General features: G+C 60.6%; 1 protein-coding gene across 3 annotated transcripts in view; it reads left to right on the forward strand.

Annotated features, from left to right (window-relative positions):
- CYTH1 (cytohesin 1) overlaps positions 1 to 19,316 on the forward strand; it is a 40,190-nt gene continuing 20,874 nt past the window's right edge. The window contains exon 1 of one of the 3 annotated variants that reach the window (XM_034789851.1): positions 1 to 91. In XM_034789851.1, the coding sequence (XP_034645742.1) occupies positions 70 to 91 (22 nt within the window). In that variant the 5' untranslated portion in view covers positions 1 to 69. Of the gene's footprint in view, positions 92 to 9,584; positions 9,854 to 15,625; positions 15,784 to 19,316 lie in introns of those variants that run through there. The other 2 variants (XM_034789849.1, XM_034789850.1) reach the window with 2 other exon arrangements.

Genomic DNA, 19,316 nt, shown 5'->3' on the forward strand with positions numbered 1-19,316 from the left:
GGGGTCGGGGAAGGAGCGAGCGCGGGGCCCCGCCGCCGCCAGAGGCAGCCGGGGGCAGCGGCGGGCAGCATGGAGGAGGAGAGCGGCTACGGTGAGCGCGGGGCCCGGGAGGGGGCGGTGTGGGGACAGCTGGGACACTGCTAGGCTGGGGCTGTGGGGAGGGGATGGGGGGCTGGAGGGGAGGGGGCAGTGCTGGGCTGTGGGGGACGGGGGGCAGTACAGGGTGGTTGGGGGGCAACTGGGACACTGCTAGGGGTTGGGGTGTTAGGCTGTGGGGGGGTTGGGGCGGGCTGGGGCTGTGGGGAAGGGGCAGTGCTGGGGCTGTGGGGGACGGGGGGGTAGAGGGGAGGGGGCAGTGCAGGGGGGCTGGGGGGCAGCTGGGCTGTGGGGAAGGGGCAGTGTTGGGGCTGTGGGGGACAGGGGGTGGAGGGGAGGGGGCAGTGCAGGGTGGCTGGGGGGCAGCTGGGCTGTGGGGAAGGGGCAGTGTTGGGCTGTGGGGGACGGGGGGTGGAGGGGAGGGGGCAGTACAGGGTGGCTGGGGGGCAGCTGGGACACTGCTAGGGGTTGGGGCTGCTGGGCTGGGGGGCAGTGAGAGGGAGGGTGCCCCCCAGTGTGGAGAGCGAGCCGAGGATCGCGTTACTGGGCTTGGGAAGAGCAGTGGGGCGTGTGGGGGGGACTGTAGGACAGCTGCAGGGGCAGATGCTGTAGGCTGTTTCCTGTGGGTCACCCCCCCCGGGGGGGGCAGGGCTCTCTGTGTCTGAGGTCTGGCGCCGCCCCAGCTGCCACTCAACAGCTGGGCACATGGGCTCCCGCCAGTCACTGGGTGCGTTTTCTCTAGTGCCTCTCTGTGGCTGCATTTGATGCTCCTTGCTGTTTCCTGTTGCTGCAAGTGATCGCCTGGGTCCTTTCCTCTGGCAAAGCGCTAAGCATGGGGGCAGGAGCATAATGGAGTGGGGGGAGGTCAGAGCTGTGCTTGGGTGGGATGTGGGCACCCCTGCTAAGGCTGCTCGCTGGTCACCCCCGGGCAGGCTGGTCCCCAAGCTCTGCTGGTGCTAAACCCCAAACTGCAGTTCTGGGTGCATGGAGCAGATGCCCTCAGTTCTCTGGCCGTGTGCTCGGGTCACAGAAATGGTCGTGTCTGATGAGCATGATGTGATATGCTGCTTAAACCCTGGCTAAGCTAAAAGGTGGGTCACGAAATGGGGAGTGAGAGGACCAGTCCCGGGGGACTTAGCTGTCTAAATGAGGAATGTGTAGCTTGCAATGAGCTGCAGGCTGGGGGAGAACAGACCCCAAGGTGGCCTGGGAGGTTGAGCATGAAAACACCATGAATTGGTTGAGGAGAGGGAGGCTGGGGTATAATCAATGTGCTCGGCCTGCTGTGGATTTGGGTGTAATGGTCCTAGTAACCTGAACTACAAAGAGGAGTTTGGGCCTGAACTCTCCAGAGCTGTGAAATGCAGGGTTTGAGCGGACCCCTGCTCCCCAGCAGGCCTGTTTCTTGTGGGAGCTGATCGTGTGCACTGACACCAGGTAGATGGGCTACTGTGCTTAGGGGAGGTGAGGACAGAGCAGCTTGTCTTTGCTTCAGTTGGCTGCTCACTACACTTCCGGACAGGGTGCACTGTTGTGAGCTTGCCGTTTTAATTCAAGTTTTCCTGGTGTACAGCCTGTGGTGGGAGTTCTCTCTCTAAACCCTTCTGGCTCTTTTCTAGTTAAAGGACTTGTTTTTTAAATCCAAATTCCCTCTTGGCTGGAATCTCTCTGCGACATCCTTGCAGCAAGTCAGTGAATTAATATGTATGACCCAGTTATCAGCATGAACCCAACCTTCCCGCTAACGGCTCCAACACAGACCTGCTTAAATTATCCTCTTACGCTGCTGAACATCTCTCGTCCTACAGACTGCACCAGGATTTCTTAACCCTTTGGAGGCAATTGCACTTGGGTATCTTTGGCCTTTCAGATTTAGGGGCCTGGAGTGAACTGGCTGGAGCTCTGATGATGATGATGGCTAGACTTGTCGGTTCACTTGGTTTGAGTGTTACGAAGTTCATATCTCAGGTAGCTTGGACTTCCCTGGTAAGTCACTGGGGCCTGGTGTTGATGTCCCAGGCCTTGCCTGGATGTGTTGATGGGGTAGCTGTTCTCAGCTCCCTGTGTAGATGAGTCTCTTGGTGGGAGTGGCTAGATAACAACAGCTGGGTGCGTGCCTGTGTCTACACACCTGCTAGTGTTGCTTTTGTTCCTAACTCATTCAGGGAAATGGCTGCTGTGCTTGGAGTCTCCTGTGGCTTCTGTTGTACTCCTGGATGCCTTGTCTGGTGAACGCAAAATGTGCTGGCCTAAGCCAAGGGCAGCCGCTTTCTCAGCCAGCGTGCACTGGAAGTGCTGGATTCGTGCTGCAGTGGTAATCTCTTTCAGGCAAGTGGCAGGCTGCCCATCCCTGCGCTGAATGTTATTAGGATCTGTGAATTGCCACCAGGGCAGCGTTGCTGTTTGCCATGTGCATGAAGAAGGACCCAGAGTTCTTGTTTGGCTGGTGCAGCTGCAGGCAGAGGGCGTTACCTGGGCTGCTGGTGATTGTCAGTGGCTCTCAGGAGGCAGCTGATGGAAGATCCCGGGTGCCCCCCATGCACCCCAAAACTCCTCAGGATGTGCTGCTGGCCCCTGGGATTCATGCACCCCAAGTGCCCCACTGGGACTGTGGAGGTGACCCCATCAGACGCATTCTGTATTCAGGAGCTCCTGAGTCTCGCTCTGAGACTGACCTTCTTCCTGGTCTCTGTGCCTGGGAGGTGGCTTAGAGGCCGAGGAATTCTGCCTCGATGCACCGTCCCCAGGGGCAGGTAATGACTTTTTGAGCATAGGCTAGGCTGTGCCAGCAGGCTGTGGAGAGAAGCAGCACTGAGCATGCTCTGTCTGCACTCTGCGGGCTGAGTAATGGACCAGTGCACACTGCTGCTGGTCTGTAGCTTTTCTTTCTACCCATAGATCTGGGCAGAAACTCAATCTGCCCTACGAAGCGTCCTGCCCATTCCAGCAGCTGTCAGGAACGTGCTAAGCCAGGCAGGGCTGGGTGATCTGTATTGCAGCAAGGGGCAGAGAGTCCATGGCCTGGCTAGTGTGGTCCATTCCTGGGACATGGCAGGGCAGCAGGCGAGGTGTCCCCAACACACTGCTGCTGGCATAGTGCGGCAGGGAACGGGGTCCTTGGCCTGTCTCTCCATGCTCAGTGGGTTTGTTCAGCAGCCTGCGGGTTCAACGTGCGCCTGCTGCCAACAGACAGGTGCCCTTGTGGGACAGCTAGGTGCTGTTCTGTGCCAGCTGCTGACACTGCTTAAGAAATGCTCCCCTGGTTTATTTGCTAACAGGCTGTGGATGCGAGGTGTGTCCATCTGCTAGGCCAGGTTGGGGGGTGAGCCAAGGCACGTGCAGGGGTGTCGTGCCCAGGGTTCTAACCTCCAATCCACATGCACGCTCCAGTCTGCAATGGAAGGAATTATCCAGGGAGGCTTTGGAGTGTGCAGCTCGGCAGGTTTGGTTACTTCCTGGTGTTCCCTCTCCCAATGTGCTGTGCTGGGTTCTTGCGGGAGCCTCATGGGGAGGGAAGGATGAGGAGACCCGCGAGAGGGGGCTAAAATTAAGTTGCCTCTGACTGGTTTTTTTGCTGTCACTTCAGACAGCGTCCTCCAGGGAGCAGTCTCTGCAGCACCTGCCCTGCTCTAACCCAGGCTATGCAGCTTATCTGCATCGTGTCCTGGGAACAGAGAGAGAAACTGCTGTTTGTGTTCATGAAACCCAGCCCACATCCTGTGCAGCTGCTGCTCACACCCCTTTGGTCTGTTACCCCACCTGTGGGCCCGGCTGGCTAGTGTGTGCGTGTCTCTCAGTTCCTTTTCTGTCCTCTCAGGGTTGCGACACTGGCTCTCCCCTCTACCCTAGCAGCTCTGGCTGGGAATGATGCTTCATGATATGGTGACTGTCAGTTTCAGCATCACTGATAGCTTCTGACTGGCTCTCGGAATAAACCAAGAAACCAGCCAAAATCTCTACTTTTGACCGTTGCCGACAGGGATATGAGATTTCAGGCTGGAGGGATGTAACTAGACCTCCCCTCACTCTCACCTAGCTGTCCTTCTCCAAGGGTTCCCTGCTGACCTGCCCTTTGTGCTAGGACCCCTCTGTCCCACTGCAGCCAGCACCGCCTGAAGTGAGCTCTGAGCCTGGTGGTGTCTGACACAGCGGGTTTCAGATTGCCTTGTCACACAGCCCATACAACTATAGCTTCCCGTCCCCTGGGCTGCAGGACTCTGCTGCCTGCTTCTTCCCTCGCTGCTCCACCTGCTCTGCATTCAGCTGATGCTTCTGAACGCTGGCTGAATTTAAACTCTCAGCCAATGCCCTGCAAACCCTTCCAGGGTAGGAGCTGGGCTTGAATTTCATAGTGTGTCTCGAGCTGAACTTCTTGCAAACAGCACCCCCTTGCAGCTGATCACCGCCACGTGCCATGCACAATGTGATCACGCTGTAGGCAAATACAGACCTGGGCCAGGTAGTGCAGTTGCCCAGGTCCTCCCGAACTAACGGAGCAACGTGAGGAGGCTCCGTGGCTCTGAGATCTGCCAAAGTGAGGAGGCTTCTTTGGCTGCAGGCTCTGCCACTTCTAATATATTGAACACTTTAAATTTAATTCCCAGGTCTCTCAGGGCCTTCCTCGGCCTCTGCAGCTGGACCCCTGCTACTTTAACGTCTCAGGGCAGGTTGGTCCAGGCCAGTACTTAATGGGCAATCTCCATGGTGCACCTCAGTGTTGAGGACAGCGGTGCTGGTGAGTCAGCAGGTGGCGATCTTCCTTGAGAGTTAGTACTCACCCTGCGGTGCTGCTCCAGGGGCTGGTTTGATGAGATGTGAAACTGAGATCCTGACTCTGACCCTTGCGGTGCTTACTGCAAGGGGCCACAGACCTGGCAAAAACCACCTGCCAGGTTGCTGACGGCCACACTTCGCTGGTTTACCAAGGCGGCTGCTCCCAGATGATGGTAGACCACGATCCTGGGACATGTAGGAGTCTATTTTTCTTGAGAGCCAGGGTTGTCTACCACAGCACCAGGGCCAAACTCCCATGGGCTAATTCTGTTCTGCCTTCCTAAACTGCCCCTGCAGTTCCAGGCCAGCGTGGGGCTGCCCTTCCTGTTTGAAATCATTGTGCAGTGTAGCAGAGAGCTGCCACGTTGCACCCCATAAGTGTCTGCATTTTGGTGATGAGTGAGTTGTTCCCCACGTGTTGACATTTTGGTTTAGTTTGGAAAGCACTTGGATCTCTTGGGACATTTTGTTCTCTCTAGGGGCCCCTCAGCACGGGTGCTGGCAAAGCAGCCTGTGTAGCTGGAGAGTACAGAGCCAGATTTTTCTTGTGGCAGGTGATGGGGTTTCATGTGGCCAGTGGCTGAGCAGGGACACCTCATTGCACCCGAGCTTGCAAATCCGTTGCTAGCCTAGCCACCCAGTATGGTAAGTGGCTCACCACTAGCGCTGTAGTCCACAGCTAGCCGAGGAGCCCAGCACTCTCGAGTTTCCTCTGCCGCCTGCGAGGTGGTTCGCAGCCTAAAGCTGGGACCTCACGGTCTGTCTGCTGTGCCAGCGGCTCTCAGTGCTGCTTGGGGAGCTAGTTAACACTGCAGGCTAGGTGCCAGGGCCCTTGTGGCAACCCGGGCCCTCTGCTGTGGTGGAGACCGGCAGTACCTTTGCCTGGGGACACTAGTCACCAGGGCCCTCTTGTTCCTAAGGGACAGTGCAGGGCAGGAAGGGCCCCTCCCTGGCCAAGCAGGGGTCTGTGTCCTGGCCCCTTGCGAGTGGAGTGATTCCGCTGGTGCTGTACTTCTTCCTCACGGCACACGTGGTGTGCAACCTTCCCCAGCTGCCTGCTCGGCAGAGAGCAACTCCCTGGGTCAGCAGTGGGTGGCATGGGTGCGTCTCTGGGACCATGCTGTGCCGAGCGGGGCTGCCCCGTTGAAAGCGCTCCCCATGTTGGAGAGAGCTCAGAGAAGTGAATCACATTCACTCAAAGGCTCAAAGCTGGGCAATGGGGCTAACAGCGGGAAAAGGTCTGCCGGGGGTCCCTGGCGGCTGTGAACACCACGGGCGGTGCCAGGTGTCCGTAACTAGGAATGTTGTTTTGCTGGCAGTTAATCGGGAAGCCTAGAGCTGTGGAGAGGCATCTCTCTGTCTTTAAATCTAACTAACTAACTGGGGGGAGAAGGAAATCAGGGCTGAGCAGTGCCCGGCTGGGCTGGGGCATCGGAGAGCCGCCGGCAGTGGGCAGAGGGGACTCAGCGGGGCTGTTCTGCTGGATGCACTGACTTGTTGGCAGTAGGAGCCGGGACTGGCCCACACCCCTCCCCTCCAGCCTGTAGGTGCCAAGGCAATGGCAGCTCCTGGCAGGGGATTGGCAGGTAGCTGTAGACCTGCTGCACTCTGGGGTTAGTGGCAGTTTGGGCTGTGGGAACGAAGGGATTTCTGTAAGAGGGGCTGGGGAGCCCAGGCCTGGGAGCAGGGTGATGCTGCAGAAGCTGATGGAGAATAATTCAAAGGCACTTGCTGCACTGGGAAGCCTGACCCTTTGGCTGGAGGACAGCAGGGGTAGCAGCCCCACACCTCACTCCGGTGCAACGTTCCCATCCCTCCTGGGCTCTCCCCCGCAACCATGTGGCTGCAGCTCCATGCCAGGGTGTACGGCAGCAGCATGAACGTCTGTTAGGGCCTCACCCCCCAACCTCAGCCAGCCACTGGGCATCCTCTGTCGCCAGTGATCCCGGGCGGGTTTAGCATTTATCCTGCAGCAGAGCTTAGAGGCCTGCACCACCGTGGGTCCCGTGTGTAGTCTGGCAGCCCTACCCCAAACAGCTGACCACGTAGGACTGCCGGGGAATAGGACATGCTGGAGAGTCAGGCGCAATGGAGAGTCAGGGTTGTGAGCAAAGGCCAGCCCATGGGGAGTTTGCCGTCTTCTCTCTCCCCTTCCAGCCCTGAGCTTCTGGAACCCCGAATCCAGGAAACCCTGGTGTCTCCTTCCCTTATAAACCTGATCACACAGCCGTAGCCTCCTGGTGCCCCAGCAGTGCCCTGCAGAGCCGAGTCCTTCCTCAGGCCCGTGGCAGTCACTGGCTGTGAGCACGTCATGGACCAGGTGGGCCACAGCCAGGCCCCTGGGATCTGGAGCAGCAGCAGCACAGAGAATTTTAAATAAATTGGTTTAAATAAAACCCACTGTGCACATGGGCTCCTGCTGCTTACTGTGAATTAAAGGGTTTTCTGTTGTCTTGCACTTCCAATGTGTTATGGGTCCTGTACTGGGGAAGCTGGAGGTCTTGGCTGCTGTCATTTGGGGGTTTTTGTTTGGGTTTGTGGGAGAAGCCCATTAGCTGGATGTTTCTTCTAATAAAATCAACCATTGAAATAGCTGAGAGGTAAATCTAGCCTGTTATCTGTAGGGTTCAGAGTTAACCACCGGCTGACCCCAGTGTGGCCAGTGCATGCCCCACGGAGCTATTTTTTCAGGCTGCCTATAGACTCGGGCAGGCATCACCGCACCGGCTGTGCTTGGGTCACATCCGAAGGGTTTGTCTGCCCCCATCAAAGGGCCAGACATGTATCTTGTATAGTGGGTGCTCGCTTTCTGGAGCCGGGTTTTATAGCACCGTTAGGGGGGGATGCAGGACATGGTTGGGCCAGGCCCGCTGGAGTTGGGGTGAAGTTCACATCCGTTTTCTTCCAAAGCGCCCCAGGCCAGGACCCTCGCTCAGAGAAACGTGGCCAGGTGGGTTGTGGGAAACGAGCTGGTGCCCAGTGCACAGGACACGTCTCTGCCTTGGCTGAAGGAAGGAAGCTCGGGGTGTCTCTCTGTGAGGTACAGATCTATCCTGATTTCATACCAGCTGGGCGCTTCCCTGGCACACAGGGATGTTCCTACTGCAGCAGGATTTCCTCTGGCGGCTGACGCTGGGCCTCAGGCAAGAGGACTGTGTACGCTCTGTCGCTGGCCTGAGTATCGCGAGCACAGGACAGCTTCCTCTGTGCCTGGCTCCTTCCTCCGCTTGAGCGTTTGCCTTGGAGCTGCTGGTGATGCTCAGGGTCAAGGCTCAGCCATGTGGCCGTGGCAGTGCTGGCCTCTGGGGAAGTGAAAGCGTGTGGCAATCTGAAGGTCAGGCCTGTAAGCCAGGACAGCAGCATGCAGACCGCACTGCTCTTCCTGGGAACAGTCGTTTTCCCTGTGTCTGCACAATCCGTTGCGCCATTCGTCTCTTGCGGAGAGCTGCCCTGCAGGCCAAACTGCTGCCCCAAGTGTCCACGGGACCTCCTACCAGAGGTGCTTCGGCGGGGGTCTCCTTCCCCTCTGATGTCTCCGCCAGGGAGCTCCTGGCTGCCCTTTCTGCTCCTGACTCTTCTAGCTGGGCTGCAATGTGGTGGGCTCAGATCTCTTGGTTGCTTGGCAGATTCTCGGGGCAGGGGAAACTCTGGGCCCCGGCCTTTGATTCAGAGCTAGTTGCTTAGTGCCTTCGTGCTGCAGCAGTGGTTAGTTCTGAGGGCTGGCGTCCGTCTGGGCTGCCTGGGCCGCACTGGGACGCTCCCCACCAGGCTCTGAGAGCAGAGCAGATGCCAGCTCCCCTCTCTGGAGAGGGAAACGCACCCCGCCCCATTGTTGGTCTCTTTGGGGCACATGTGGAGCAGCAGCTGCAGGGGCCTGAGGGGCTCAGGTGTGGGTGAGGGAGGCAGGTGGCCAGGGCTGCAAGGTGCTGAGGGCAAGAGGTGATGGTGAAGCAGGCAGCATCCGTCCTTCCAGCTTGGGCTGAAGCTCCCAGGCCTGGCCTCTGTGGCTGGGTCTGAGGTGCCTCGGGCCTCTCCCAGCGACACACTGCATGGGCAGTTCAGCTCAGCTCAGCTGTCCCAGGGCAAGGCGCTCATGAGCGGAGGATTTACATGGGGCATCACCCAGCCGGAGCCCAGGCCTAACGTGTGGGGCGTCGGGTTCAGAGGGGCTGGGCAGACGTTCTCCCTCCCTCTGCCCGTGCGAGATGCTCCAAGTCAGGCTGAGCCAGTGGGTCAGAGCCGGGGGAGCATCCCCCTCCTGCTGCAGCTGGTGCACATCATGCTGTTGGCCTCCCTCGGCAGGGCTGGAGGGGAGCTAGACACACCCTCGCCCCCCCCCCAGGTTCTCCCCCCCTCCATCACTTCGGCTTGTGTGCATTGTAGTTTTTTATGCACCTTCCCTTTATGCAGTGCTGGTTGCTATGCAACCACCGGGCTCACTGGATGCTTAAGGCTCTAATAATACCGAAGGCGAAAACTGACCTAGAAATCCCCCCCGCTCCCCTGGGGCAGGAGGGGCGGGCTGGAGCTGATAGGCCGGGGCAACTAAGGGGAAGTTCCCCAACTAACTGTCCTCTAAGTGGTTTTGAGCCCCCCCAGCTGCCGCTGCAGGAGCACCACCTGGGTTAGTTTTCAGGCGGGGAGCTGGGATTGGCTGGCCTCTGTGCGTGGGCTTCGTCAGCTGGGAGCTTCCAGTTGCCAGATAATCAGTTCCTCCTGCCGGAGCCAGACCGGGGAACCCTCTGTCTGTCTGTCTCCCTCCCACTCCCTGCTTGGAGAGTCCTCAGCGCTGCAGAGCCAGGGCTCTGGCAGGTGTGCTGCCTGGCGTGACGTGGGCACCTGCTGGGCCTGACTGTTCCTGCCCACTGGCATCGGAGTGACACGGCACTCAGTCCCCACGGCCCCTGCAGCATGGGGACGGTCAGCGAGCTTTGTGCCTCGAGTTTCCAAGCCTTCCTGTGCCCCTCTGCGATCGCCCAGGCAGGTATGCGCTTTACCTTCCCCCTCTCCCTGTGCAGGCAGCGGGGGGAGCAGGCAGGATCCCCGGCTCCCAGGAAGCCCTTATGCTGCCCGCTGCTCTGCGCCCTTGTGGCTCTCGCTGACCGTAGTGCAGGGAGAGCGCACGTTCCCTTCGCTGCCTGTGTGCTGCCGGCTCCTGACCTTTCCCTGGGAGCTCCGGGCAGTGCTGCTGTGGCGCCGAGCCGTCCCTGCCGGGGGCATGGGGTCACTGGGGGGCTGGCATAGCACCGCCCCTGTACACGGGTACTGTGTGTGGTGCCCAGGACAGTGACTTAGTGCCAGGAGTCGGTGACTGCTGCAGCCCCTCAGAGGGTCTGGACAGGCCCAGGGTTCTCCCGAGCCGTGCTCAGCATGTGTGCGCAGTGTGCTGTCCTCGGGGGTCTCACCTCAGGATGGATCTGGCTGCTTCTCAGCCCCTGTGGGGGGTGCCGCTGCTCTGCTGCCAGGCGCGGGCGTGATCACGAGTGTTGGGGGAGCTGCTGGGTGAAGTGTCCTTGGCTAAACCACAGAAACCAAATGCAGTGCAGTGCTGAGACTGCCTGTTTCCATTGCTCTTTCTCACGACACCTCCGGGGTAGCACGCACAGGGAGTGCAGGCAACTCTAGGTCCCAGTTGCTGAAGTCTCCGGATTCCTGGTCTTGTCGTGGAGTGAGGGGGTGGGGAAGGGTTGTGTCACCGTAGGGACCCATAGGGCATTTGGCAGTGTCTGGCAGCAGCCGTGTGGATGAGGGGTGGGGGACCGGGCTGTAAGAGGTGGCACTGTGTGCAGAGCTCCCATCTACTGAGTGCATTTGATACCAAGCAGCGTTCAGGTCTCTAGGCTGGCATTGAAGTACCAGGCGTACAGGAAATAGGCATGTCAGGGTCCTGCTCCCTGCAGAGCAGTGGGGTGCACCTCATCCTGGCTCTGACCTGCTTCCAGCTGGGCCTATATGGAACATCTTGGGGTCAGCTCTGCGCTGTGTGTTGGGGACATGGTGCCTGCGATGGGCCTCGCATCCCAGGACCTGCCTGCAGACTGGGCCCCATGCTGGCATCTCGTGGCCGTCATTCCCCTCTGCTGGTTCCCTCGGGCATAGCTGTACCTGGTGAGAGTCCCTGGGCCCGTCAGGGGCACCGACCTGAGAGTGGCATGTGTTTGAGGAGCCATCTCTGGGCTCCCCGTTCAGGGACCAGCTGCTGGGGAGGGCTGTGAAGGGCGGGACGGCTCTCTGACCCCCTCGGAATGGCTGTTCCCCCGTGTGCCTGCAGTGCTCCAGGTCAGGAAGAAAAAGTCAAGGGCCCACTGGGCATCAGGCTGCGATTCCACGAGGGGGCAGAGAGGGCTCCCTGGGCAGCACTGGCTGCTCCGGTGCCCACCCTCCTGAGAGCGTTCTGGCTGCTTGTCGCTAGCTGGGAGCAATGGGTCTGCCCCACATCCCTTCGGCCCCCTGCTTCCACCCCTCTCCTGTGCCAGAAGCAGACAGGTGGAGGCTGCCTGCAGTTTGCAGAGGACAGGGTGAGAGGTTGTCAGACAGGAGCAGGGAGGCAGGTACACGCTGTGCACCAGCTGGGGGGAGCATGGCTGACAGGTGGGACCTTCAGCTCCCTGCTAGCCCATCCCTCAGTTCCCCCCACCCTGACCCACAGCCCCCTGCTATCCCACCCCTGGGCTCTCCGCAGCTCTGCCGGTACCCCTCAATCATCCCCAAAGTTCACCTGTGTTGCCAGGCAGGTGTGTGCTGTGCTTGGCCAAGACAGGCTCGATTCCCTTCCCTTCAGCAGGTGGGTGCGGGGTCTCCAGGGAGTCGGCTGGTGCTTTAAGCCCGGGCATTTGGGGAAGCTCCTGTGACTGTTTCCCCCATCGGTCACTGCCAGGCTCCAGGTGAGGGCTGCTGCCTGGGGAGGCCTGGCTGGGGTTTAGTGCAGCCCTGGAGGTGGTGGGTCAGAAGGGACCCAGGGCCGGGATCCCACGGCTGCACTGCCATTCCTGCCCTTGTGCTGTTTGGGGAGATACAGCTCATATGACAGCCCCTCTGCTCTGGGCCTGCTGCTCGGCCCCGGCGGGCGAAAGGGGGTTCTCGCTTGGAAGGAACTGGGGAGCCTGCAGCCAGAGCGCTGAGTGAGCCAGTGTCCATGGTAACGGGTCTTCTGCTCAGCCGGGAGGCTGCGGGCAAAGAGCTGCTGCTTCTCCTTCTTGGCCTGGGCAGGGGCTCGGCTGTGGGTGACTGGGGCCTGGCTGCCCATGGCCGGGGATTACTCCGTGGGAGGAGCCTGGGCCAGCCTGGCTGCACGAGGGACCCAGGCAGTGTCTGGCTGCCTGTCCCTGGTGCTGCCCCCCTCCGCAGGGGGCCTCTGGCTGCACCCTGTGGGAATAGCTCGCTCTGATGTAACCCTGGGACGTGCGCACCGCACAGTGAAAACAGGATGTGGTGGCCCTGTGCCCGCAGTGCTGAGGCAGCAGGCAGGGGTGGGAGGCGGGGCAGGAAGTTCCCCTGCAATGGCTGGGAGGCCTGAGTGCTCCTGATCCGGCATCGGGGAACAGCCAGTGGGGGGTGGGACTGCCGTGTGCTGGTGCCCGGCCTTGGTGCAGAGCAGCAGCTAAATCCTCTCTGTGCCATGTGTGGTCCTGGCCACCGAGCTCCCCGTTCCTCCGCCTTGCCCCATGGCACGCCGAGACGGGCAGGCAGGACTCCCCAGGTGCCTGGGAACTGGGAAGGCCCTGGAAGATCACAGAATATCAGGGTTGGAAGGAACTTCAGGAGGTCATCTAGTCCCACCCCCTGCTCAAAGCAGGACCAATCCCCAACTAAATCATCCCAGCCAGGGCTTTGTCAAGCCGGCCTTAAAAACCTCTAAGGAAAGCGATTCCACCACCTCCCTAGGTAACGCATTCCAGTGTTTCACCACCCTCCTAGTGAAAAAGTTTTTCCTAATATCCAACCTAAACCTCCCCCACTGTGACTTGAGACCATTACTTCTTGTTCTGTCATCTGCCACCACTGAGAACAGCCGAGCTCCATCCTCTTTGGAACCCCCCTTCAGGTAGTTGAAGGCAGCTATCAAATCCCCCCTCATTCTTCTCTTCTGGAGACTAAACAATCCCAGTTCCCTCAGCCTCTCCTCATAAGTCATGTGCTCCAGCCCCCTAATCATTTTTGTTGCCCTCCGCTGGACTCTTTCCAATTTTTCCACATCCTTCTTGTAGTGTGGGGCCCAAATCTGGACACAGTATTCCAGATGAGGCCTCACCAATGTCGAATAGAGGGGAATGATCATGTCCCTCAATCTGCTGGCAATGTTCCCACTTATACAGCCCAAAATGCCATTTGCCTTCTTGGCAACAAGGGCACACTGTTGACTCATATCCAGCTTCTCGTCCACTGTGACCCCTAGGTCCTTTTTGCAGAACTGCTGCCTAGCCATTCGGTCCCTGGTCTGTAACAGTGCATAAGATTCTTCCGTCCTAAGCGCAGGACTCTGCACTTGTCCTTGTTGAACCTCATCAGGTTTCTTTTGGCCCAATCCTCTCATTTGTCTAGGTCCCTCTGTATCCGATCCCTACCCTCCAGCATATCTACCAGGGAAAGGAGGGGCCAAGCCCTGCTGCACTCGGTCCCGTCAGCCGCTCGCAGGGTGTCACAGGTTGAGTTCTGCTGTCCCAACAAATGGCTCCACAAACACTGTTGGCCCTGGCCAGTCCTGGCACTGCTTTTCCAGTTCCGCGTTACCGAACAGCAGGGCAGTGCTGTGCCCCTTGCGGAGGCCTGGGACAGTGTGTGCCTGGGCTTGGTGTGGAGGAGGGGTTCTGAGCCTGGCTTTGGGGCGGGCAGTGTCACAACCAATAGGAATGGTTTTGCTTTTTGTCTTAAGCCAGTTGCCTTCAAGTGGGACCCCGGCTCGCGGGGAGTGCTCCTGGTGCAGCCTGTGCTTGGCCGGGGTCCTGCCCTGTGAGCTGGGTTGGCCTTCTGTAGTATGAGTGCGGAGTGCCAAGCTGCCCCGAGCCCCACAGTGTCCATGGGATGGTGGTGAGCTCCCCCCGGGCCGTGCGCTGGCCCTGGGCAGGGACTCGCGGCATAGGTGGGTTTTGCTGGTGCGCTGGAGAGCCCAGCCCTGCGATGGGTTTGTCCCTGAACCCAGCAGCAGCCCTGGTTGCCATGAGACGTGCCGAGGCCGGTGCTCAGCAGGGTTCGGGAAAGCGGGGACATAGCTGACAATCAATGATATGTAAAATAACCAGGCCGGTGGGACAGGACAAACCCTCCTGCTTCGTGATGTGGGCCAGCTTCCAAGGCAGCGTGGGAAGAACCATCCCTGGAGCAGGTCACCCCACGCCTGCCTGCCGCAGGACGGGCCCTGGGCTGAACCAGGCTGGCAGCGCCCATGTTCCTGTGTAGCCAGCAGAGGGCAGCACAGGCCAAGGTGGGGCCCTGTGACTGGCATGTCTCTCCCGTGGGGGGGGGGGGGGGGCCCGCGGGATCTGGCCTCTTGCCCTGAGGCCCGCTGTCTGTCCCTGGCGAGAGAGGCCATGGTCCTGGCTCGGCAGGGGACAGTGCGGGAGCAGGAGCCGGCAATGCTACCTAGGGATGCAGCCAGTTAATTGCCTTACTAGCCCTAGGCCATGTCCAGCGGGTCCTGCTGGCATCGGCCTGGGCCTGGTCTGTTAATGAGCTGTGCGAGGGGATGAAAGCCAGCAATGCTAATGGGAGGGTCTGCCAGCAGCCCGGGAGCAGCAGGACGACAGGAGGGGATGTAGGGAGACGGGCTGGCAGGCGAGGTGTTGGAACAGCCACTGGACAGAGGGCAGTGCCTGGGGCCAGCAAGCGAGACCTGGCCCTGAAGAAGATACAGCTGCGTGTGCAGAGGCCTGATGTCCCAGAGCAGGGAGAAGTCAGTCCCCGCTGTGGCCCCAACTCGCCGGGGTGCTGCACTCCCCTGTGAGCCCCTCCTCACTGGAGAGATGCAGGGAGAGGGGCTCTGGGAGGGCCTGGCGAGTGTCCAGAGCAGCAGCAGTGACCTGCCAGGGCTGTGGCTAGGAGCTGAACTGGGAGAGGGAACCCCAAGGCAGTGGGAAGGGTGGGGAAGCCCAGGGGGAGGGGATCTGTGCCAAGGTTGGCCTCAAGCCAGGTCTCTGGCTCCTGTGGCAGGGGAAAGCAGGGCCCCTAGGGCTGGCAGGCCTGGGGCTTGGCTGCTGTTCTCCACAGTGCTTTGCATCTGAGGGTCTGAGCTGGGGGTATTAGGAGCCGTCTGAGGGGACACGGCTGTTGGACGCTTCGAAATCTCTCACGTCCCAGCGGTGTCCTTGGCACCCCCAGCCCCTAGGTCCAAAACTGTCCCCCTACCCACCCACCAGGCCTGCTGGGCCCCCAAGGGAGGTTTGGATTTCCGATCCTCCAGAGACGCAGTCTGAAGCCCTGGACCCGGCTGTCTGGGGTGGGCAACGCTGCTGTTGCCTGGGGCCCATGTGACAGGGCAGAGCATTTGCCCCAGATCCTGGGGGTAGGAAAGTCCAGGGTGGCCACGGCAGGGCAGGAATGGTGCCCTCCAGCCCAGCCCAGGGTCTGAGGCAAACGCCATGGGCCGGGTTGGCGTGTCTTGGGGCAGTGCCTGGGCCGGAGTTGTGGCTCCGAGCGCTGTGTGCCGAGCTGGGGCTGGGAGCAGAGGGGTTAATGGCTGCTGACGGCAGGAACAGGGTGTTGGTACTGTAGCTCCGGATGACGCCTGCCCATCCGGCTGACAGATCACTGGCTCAGAGCGACTGTGAGTCATTCCAGGAAGTCCCGTGAACTGCAGGTGTCCCACCCCGCTTGGCCTGGTGGAGCAACCTAGTGCGGGAGCCGAGGACAGAACAGGCCACAGGACAGGCCCTGCAGGAGCGCTGGCCAGGATGGTCCTCAGGACAGAGGAGGGGAGCGGTGAGTCGGCAGGGTGGGGGTAGTTTGCTCTACGTTCTGGAGGGTGTCTCTGCAGCCCCCCATATGGCTTTGTGGCTCAGGTAGGAGTTTGGGGTACATCCAAGCCCCACTTCTCTGAGTAGTGTTAATGGGTGGGCTGTTGGGGAGGTGATGGGGGCACTCCTGGGTCCCTCCTCTCCAGGGATTTCTGCTCCTGCCCCCAAATGCACGCTGGGCCTGAGTCCAGCCCTCCCCGTAGGCCATAGTCAGCGCTGTAGCGGTGCCTGGCTGGCACTGCCCAATGCACCCAGCTCCGCCCATGCCCTGGGTGCTAAGGAAGCAATGATCCCACCTCTCTCATATGCTGGAGAATGGGAGAGCACAGGGACTCTGACTAGGCCATCCGAGCCCTGCCCCAATCCCCTCACCGCATCAGCCCCTGTGGATTGTGCTCTCCCCTGCCCCAGAGGGTAGCTCCATGGGGCGCTGCCTGCCCCCGTAGTAACCACACTGACCCATGGGCTCACAGAGACTCTGCATGGCTGTTCCTGGTTTGCCGGCCAAGGCAGCGCATGGGCAGCTTGTCGGGAGCTGGGTCTCTGCTCTCCCTCCCAGTGAAGGGTTAAGGGTGCTGCTCCCTGGGAGAAGGCGTCCCTGGGTCCCTCCCAGCTGCAGGCTCCAGTGCGTCTCCAGGTCATGCTGCTGCTTGCCCCGAAGCTTCCAGGCAGCTGGGAGGGTGCTGGGCAAACTGCAAGTGGAGTAAACAAGTCCCACAGGCCCTCCTTCCCAAGCTGTTTGGGATGGGGTGGGGCTTGGCCCCTGCTCTCTGCAAGTTCCCCTCCCAGGCCCCCTTCGCCTTGAATCTTGGGGGGGGGGATGGGTCCCTTTGAACAGGTGCCCATCAGGATCTGCCAGGGTACAGAGCAGAGGGTGGGGTGGCAGCAATTCCCAGAGCTTCCAGCAGAGCTCTCGGCTGCTGATGGGCTCAGCTGCCCCCGCGCCCCCCCCCCCAACGCATTATGCAGCGAGACTGGCAAACCCTGTTCAGTGACAGAGGGACCTTGTGCCTAACCAGCAATGCCTAGCTCTGCCAATGCCCCTTAACTCTGACCCCCAGCCCTGGCTATCCTGACCCTGAGCCTCTCAGCTCTGCCCATGCCCCTTAACTCTGACCCTGAGCCTCTCAGCTCTGCCCATGCCCCTTAACTCTGACCCCCAGCCCTGGCTATCCTGACCCTGAGCCTCTCAGCTGTGCCCATGCCCCTTAACTCTGACCCTCAGCCCTGGCTATCTTGACCCTGAGCCTCTCAGCTCTCCCCAGGCCCCTTAACTCTGACCCCAGCCCCTGGCTATTCTAATCTTGGACACTTGAACCCTGGTCTCCACAGGAATAAAGTAGGGGTGGCACGTGGGGATGGCACCTCTCTAAAGGGTGGAATGTGAGCTGGGCAGTGAGATCTTGTGCATGTTTCTGGAGGCTGAATCCCATAGAATTGTGCCAGGACTGGGGCACTGTGGGCTCAGTCCCTCTGGGAGGGATTCTTATAGGCTGCTGCACTGCCCCTGTTCCTGAGCCTGCAGTCTGGGGGCAGCGACACTGTCTGACACAGTGCTCTGGGGGAGAGGGGGTCTCCTTCAGCCTGGATGTGTCAGGAGGAAGGGGCGCTGCTCTGGCCTGGGGAAATGCCCCCTTTAGCCCTGTGGGGCTGGTTCAGATGGGCACTGGTCCTAGCTGGCTCCCTCTGCTCAGAGCTGGGCTCAGCTTTATGCAGAATCACTGCAGCGCCTGTCCACGTCTCGGCCAACGTCAAAGGGAAGAGCCAGTCACTGGCGCCTCCCTGTGGGTCTCTGCTTACCCCCTTCCCAGCGGCGGCCTCGCTTGGCTCCTTGGGTGGGTGGCTTTAGTGGTGACCCCCTCCAGGAAGAAGGCCCACTCCTAAAGGTGGGAGGAGGACAGGGCTGTGCTGTTGGTGGAGGCAGTGGGATTGCTCTAGGCCGGGGGGGGGGGAGGGAGCTGACCCCGTCACTTCAGGAGTGTTCCCTTGCTCTTGGCATTGCAAGGGGAGGGGGCCAACCCCGAATACCCCCACCCCCGTGCCCCAGCTACTCTGCACTCCTCCTGCTGCTGCCAGCCAAGTCCTGCTCCCGAGCCTAGCGCAGCCGCTGGGGTCTGTCCTGCCCCGAGCCATGGCCTGGCGGGGAGCAGCGGCCATTGCTGCAGCAGGGCTGGCCTGACTCAGCGGCCTGTGGCTGGGTCCATTGGGAATGGCGCGCTGCTGCACTACCCTGAGACCCAGGGCCAGCTGCCCTTCCCTGGCATGGGGCGCTGGCCCAGGCCAAGCTGCCCCATTGGGCGGCACCTGGACTGAGTCACTGTCTCAGCTGAAACATGGGCTCTGGCCCAGCCAAATGGCGGCCCCTGTGGGTGTCAGGGCAGTGAAGGCCCCCACACCCACCCCTCCTCCATCGTGGGGCTTCCCCACCTGTCCCCACAGGCTGCTGGGAGCTGGAGTTCTAGACCTGAGCTTCTCATTGTAGCTGGGAAAATGCGGGGGAGGCGTGCTGGGGGGACCCAGCTAGGACTCCTGAGTCCTTGTGCAGTCGATACTGTCCAGGTTGGGATAAGGTCCCATGCAGCCTCAGCAGTTTGATGTCCTGTCTGGTCTGCCCTGGGGAAGGGGGGAGAGTTTAGCTGGACAGTGGGAAATGGCCCCCTCCATCTCTCTGTGCCCAGGGCCTGGGAGGGCTGGTGTGGTTAGATCTCCCCCGGGCTTCCCTTCTCCTCTCTGCCTTTTGCCTCTGGACTCTCTGACGGGATGAGCCTGTAACTGACTCAGCTCCTGAGAGTCGCCTCCACTCAGGACAGAGGATGAGCGCTGAAGGGCGCAGGCACCGTGGGGGACCTGCCAGCCCTGTGTAAACAGGCTGCCCCGCTGCGCAGACACCTGGGGCTCCATGCCGGGGGAGGTCCCCTCTTCACCTTTCCTGATGCTGACCCCGGCAGGTCTGTGTCACGAGCCTGTTTACCCTCCGTGCAGCAGCGCTGCTATCTGCAGTCTCAGCTCCCACTGCCCAGCCTGACGGGGGCCCCAGAGCCCAGCCATTCTGGGCCTGCCCCAACCCCGTAGGCTGGGACGAGCTGGCAGCAGAGGTCTCGTTGTGCCCAGCACTCCTTCCCGTCTGTTGTACCCGGGCCCCTTTCGCCTGGCGGTGCCCCGTTGCCGTCTCAGGGTGGCCAGGGATCTCTGGGCAGCTGGGCAGTGGAATGGAGATTCCTCGGGCCATGATGGCTGCCTGCCTGGGCCCTTCTCTCCCACAGTCCCCTGCCTGCCTGTTTGTTCCCTCGCCTGGGCGGTCTCCCTGGCAATGCCTGGAGAGCAGTGGGCTGGCTGGAACCCTGTAGTGCTTGGGGTGTGCCAGCGATTCCTTCGTGCCAGCTCTCCTAGCTACCTTGTCCTCCAAGCGCCGGGTGTGTTAGTGGTATGAATTTCCGTCCCTCCCCAAAGGCTCCATGCTGCTGTCTGCGCCTGGCTGCTCAGTGGCCTAGCAGTAAG

The sequence above is a fragment of the Trachemys scripta genome, chromosome 14 (genome assembly GCF_013100865.1).
Source record: "Trachemys scripta elegans isolate TJP31775 chromosome 14, CAS_Tse_1.0, whole genome shotgun sequence".
In the NCBI taxonomy this organism is placed as follows: Eukaryota; Metazoa; Chordata; order Testudines; family Emydidae; genus Trachemys; species Trachemys scripta.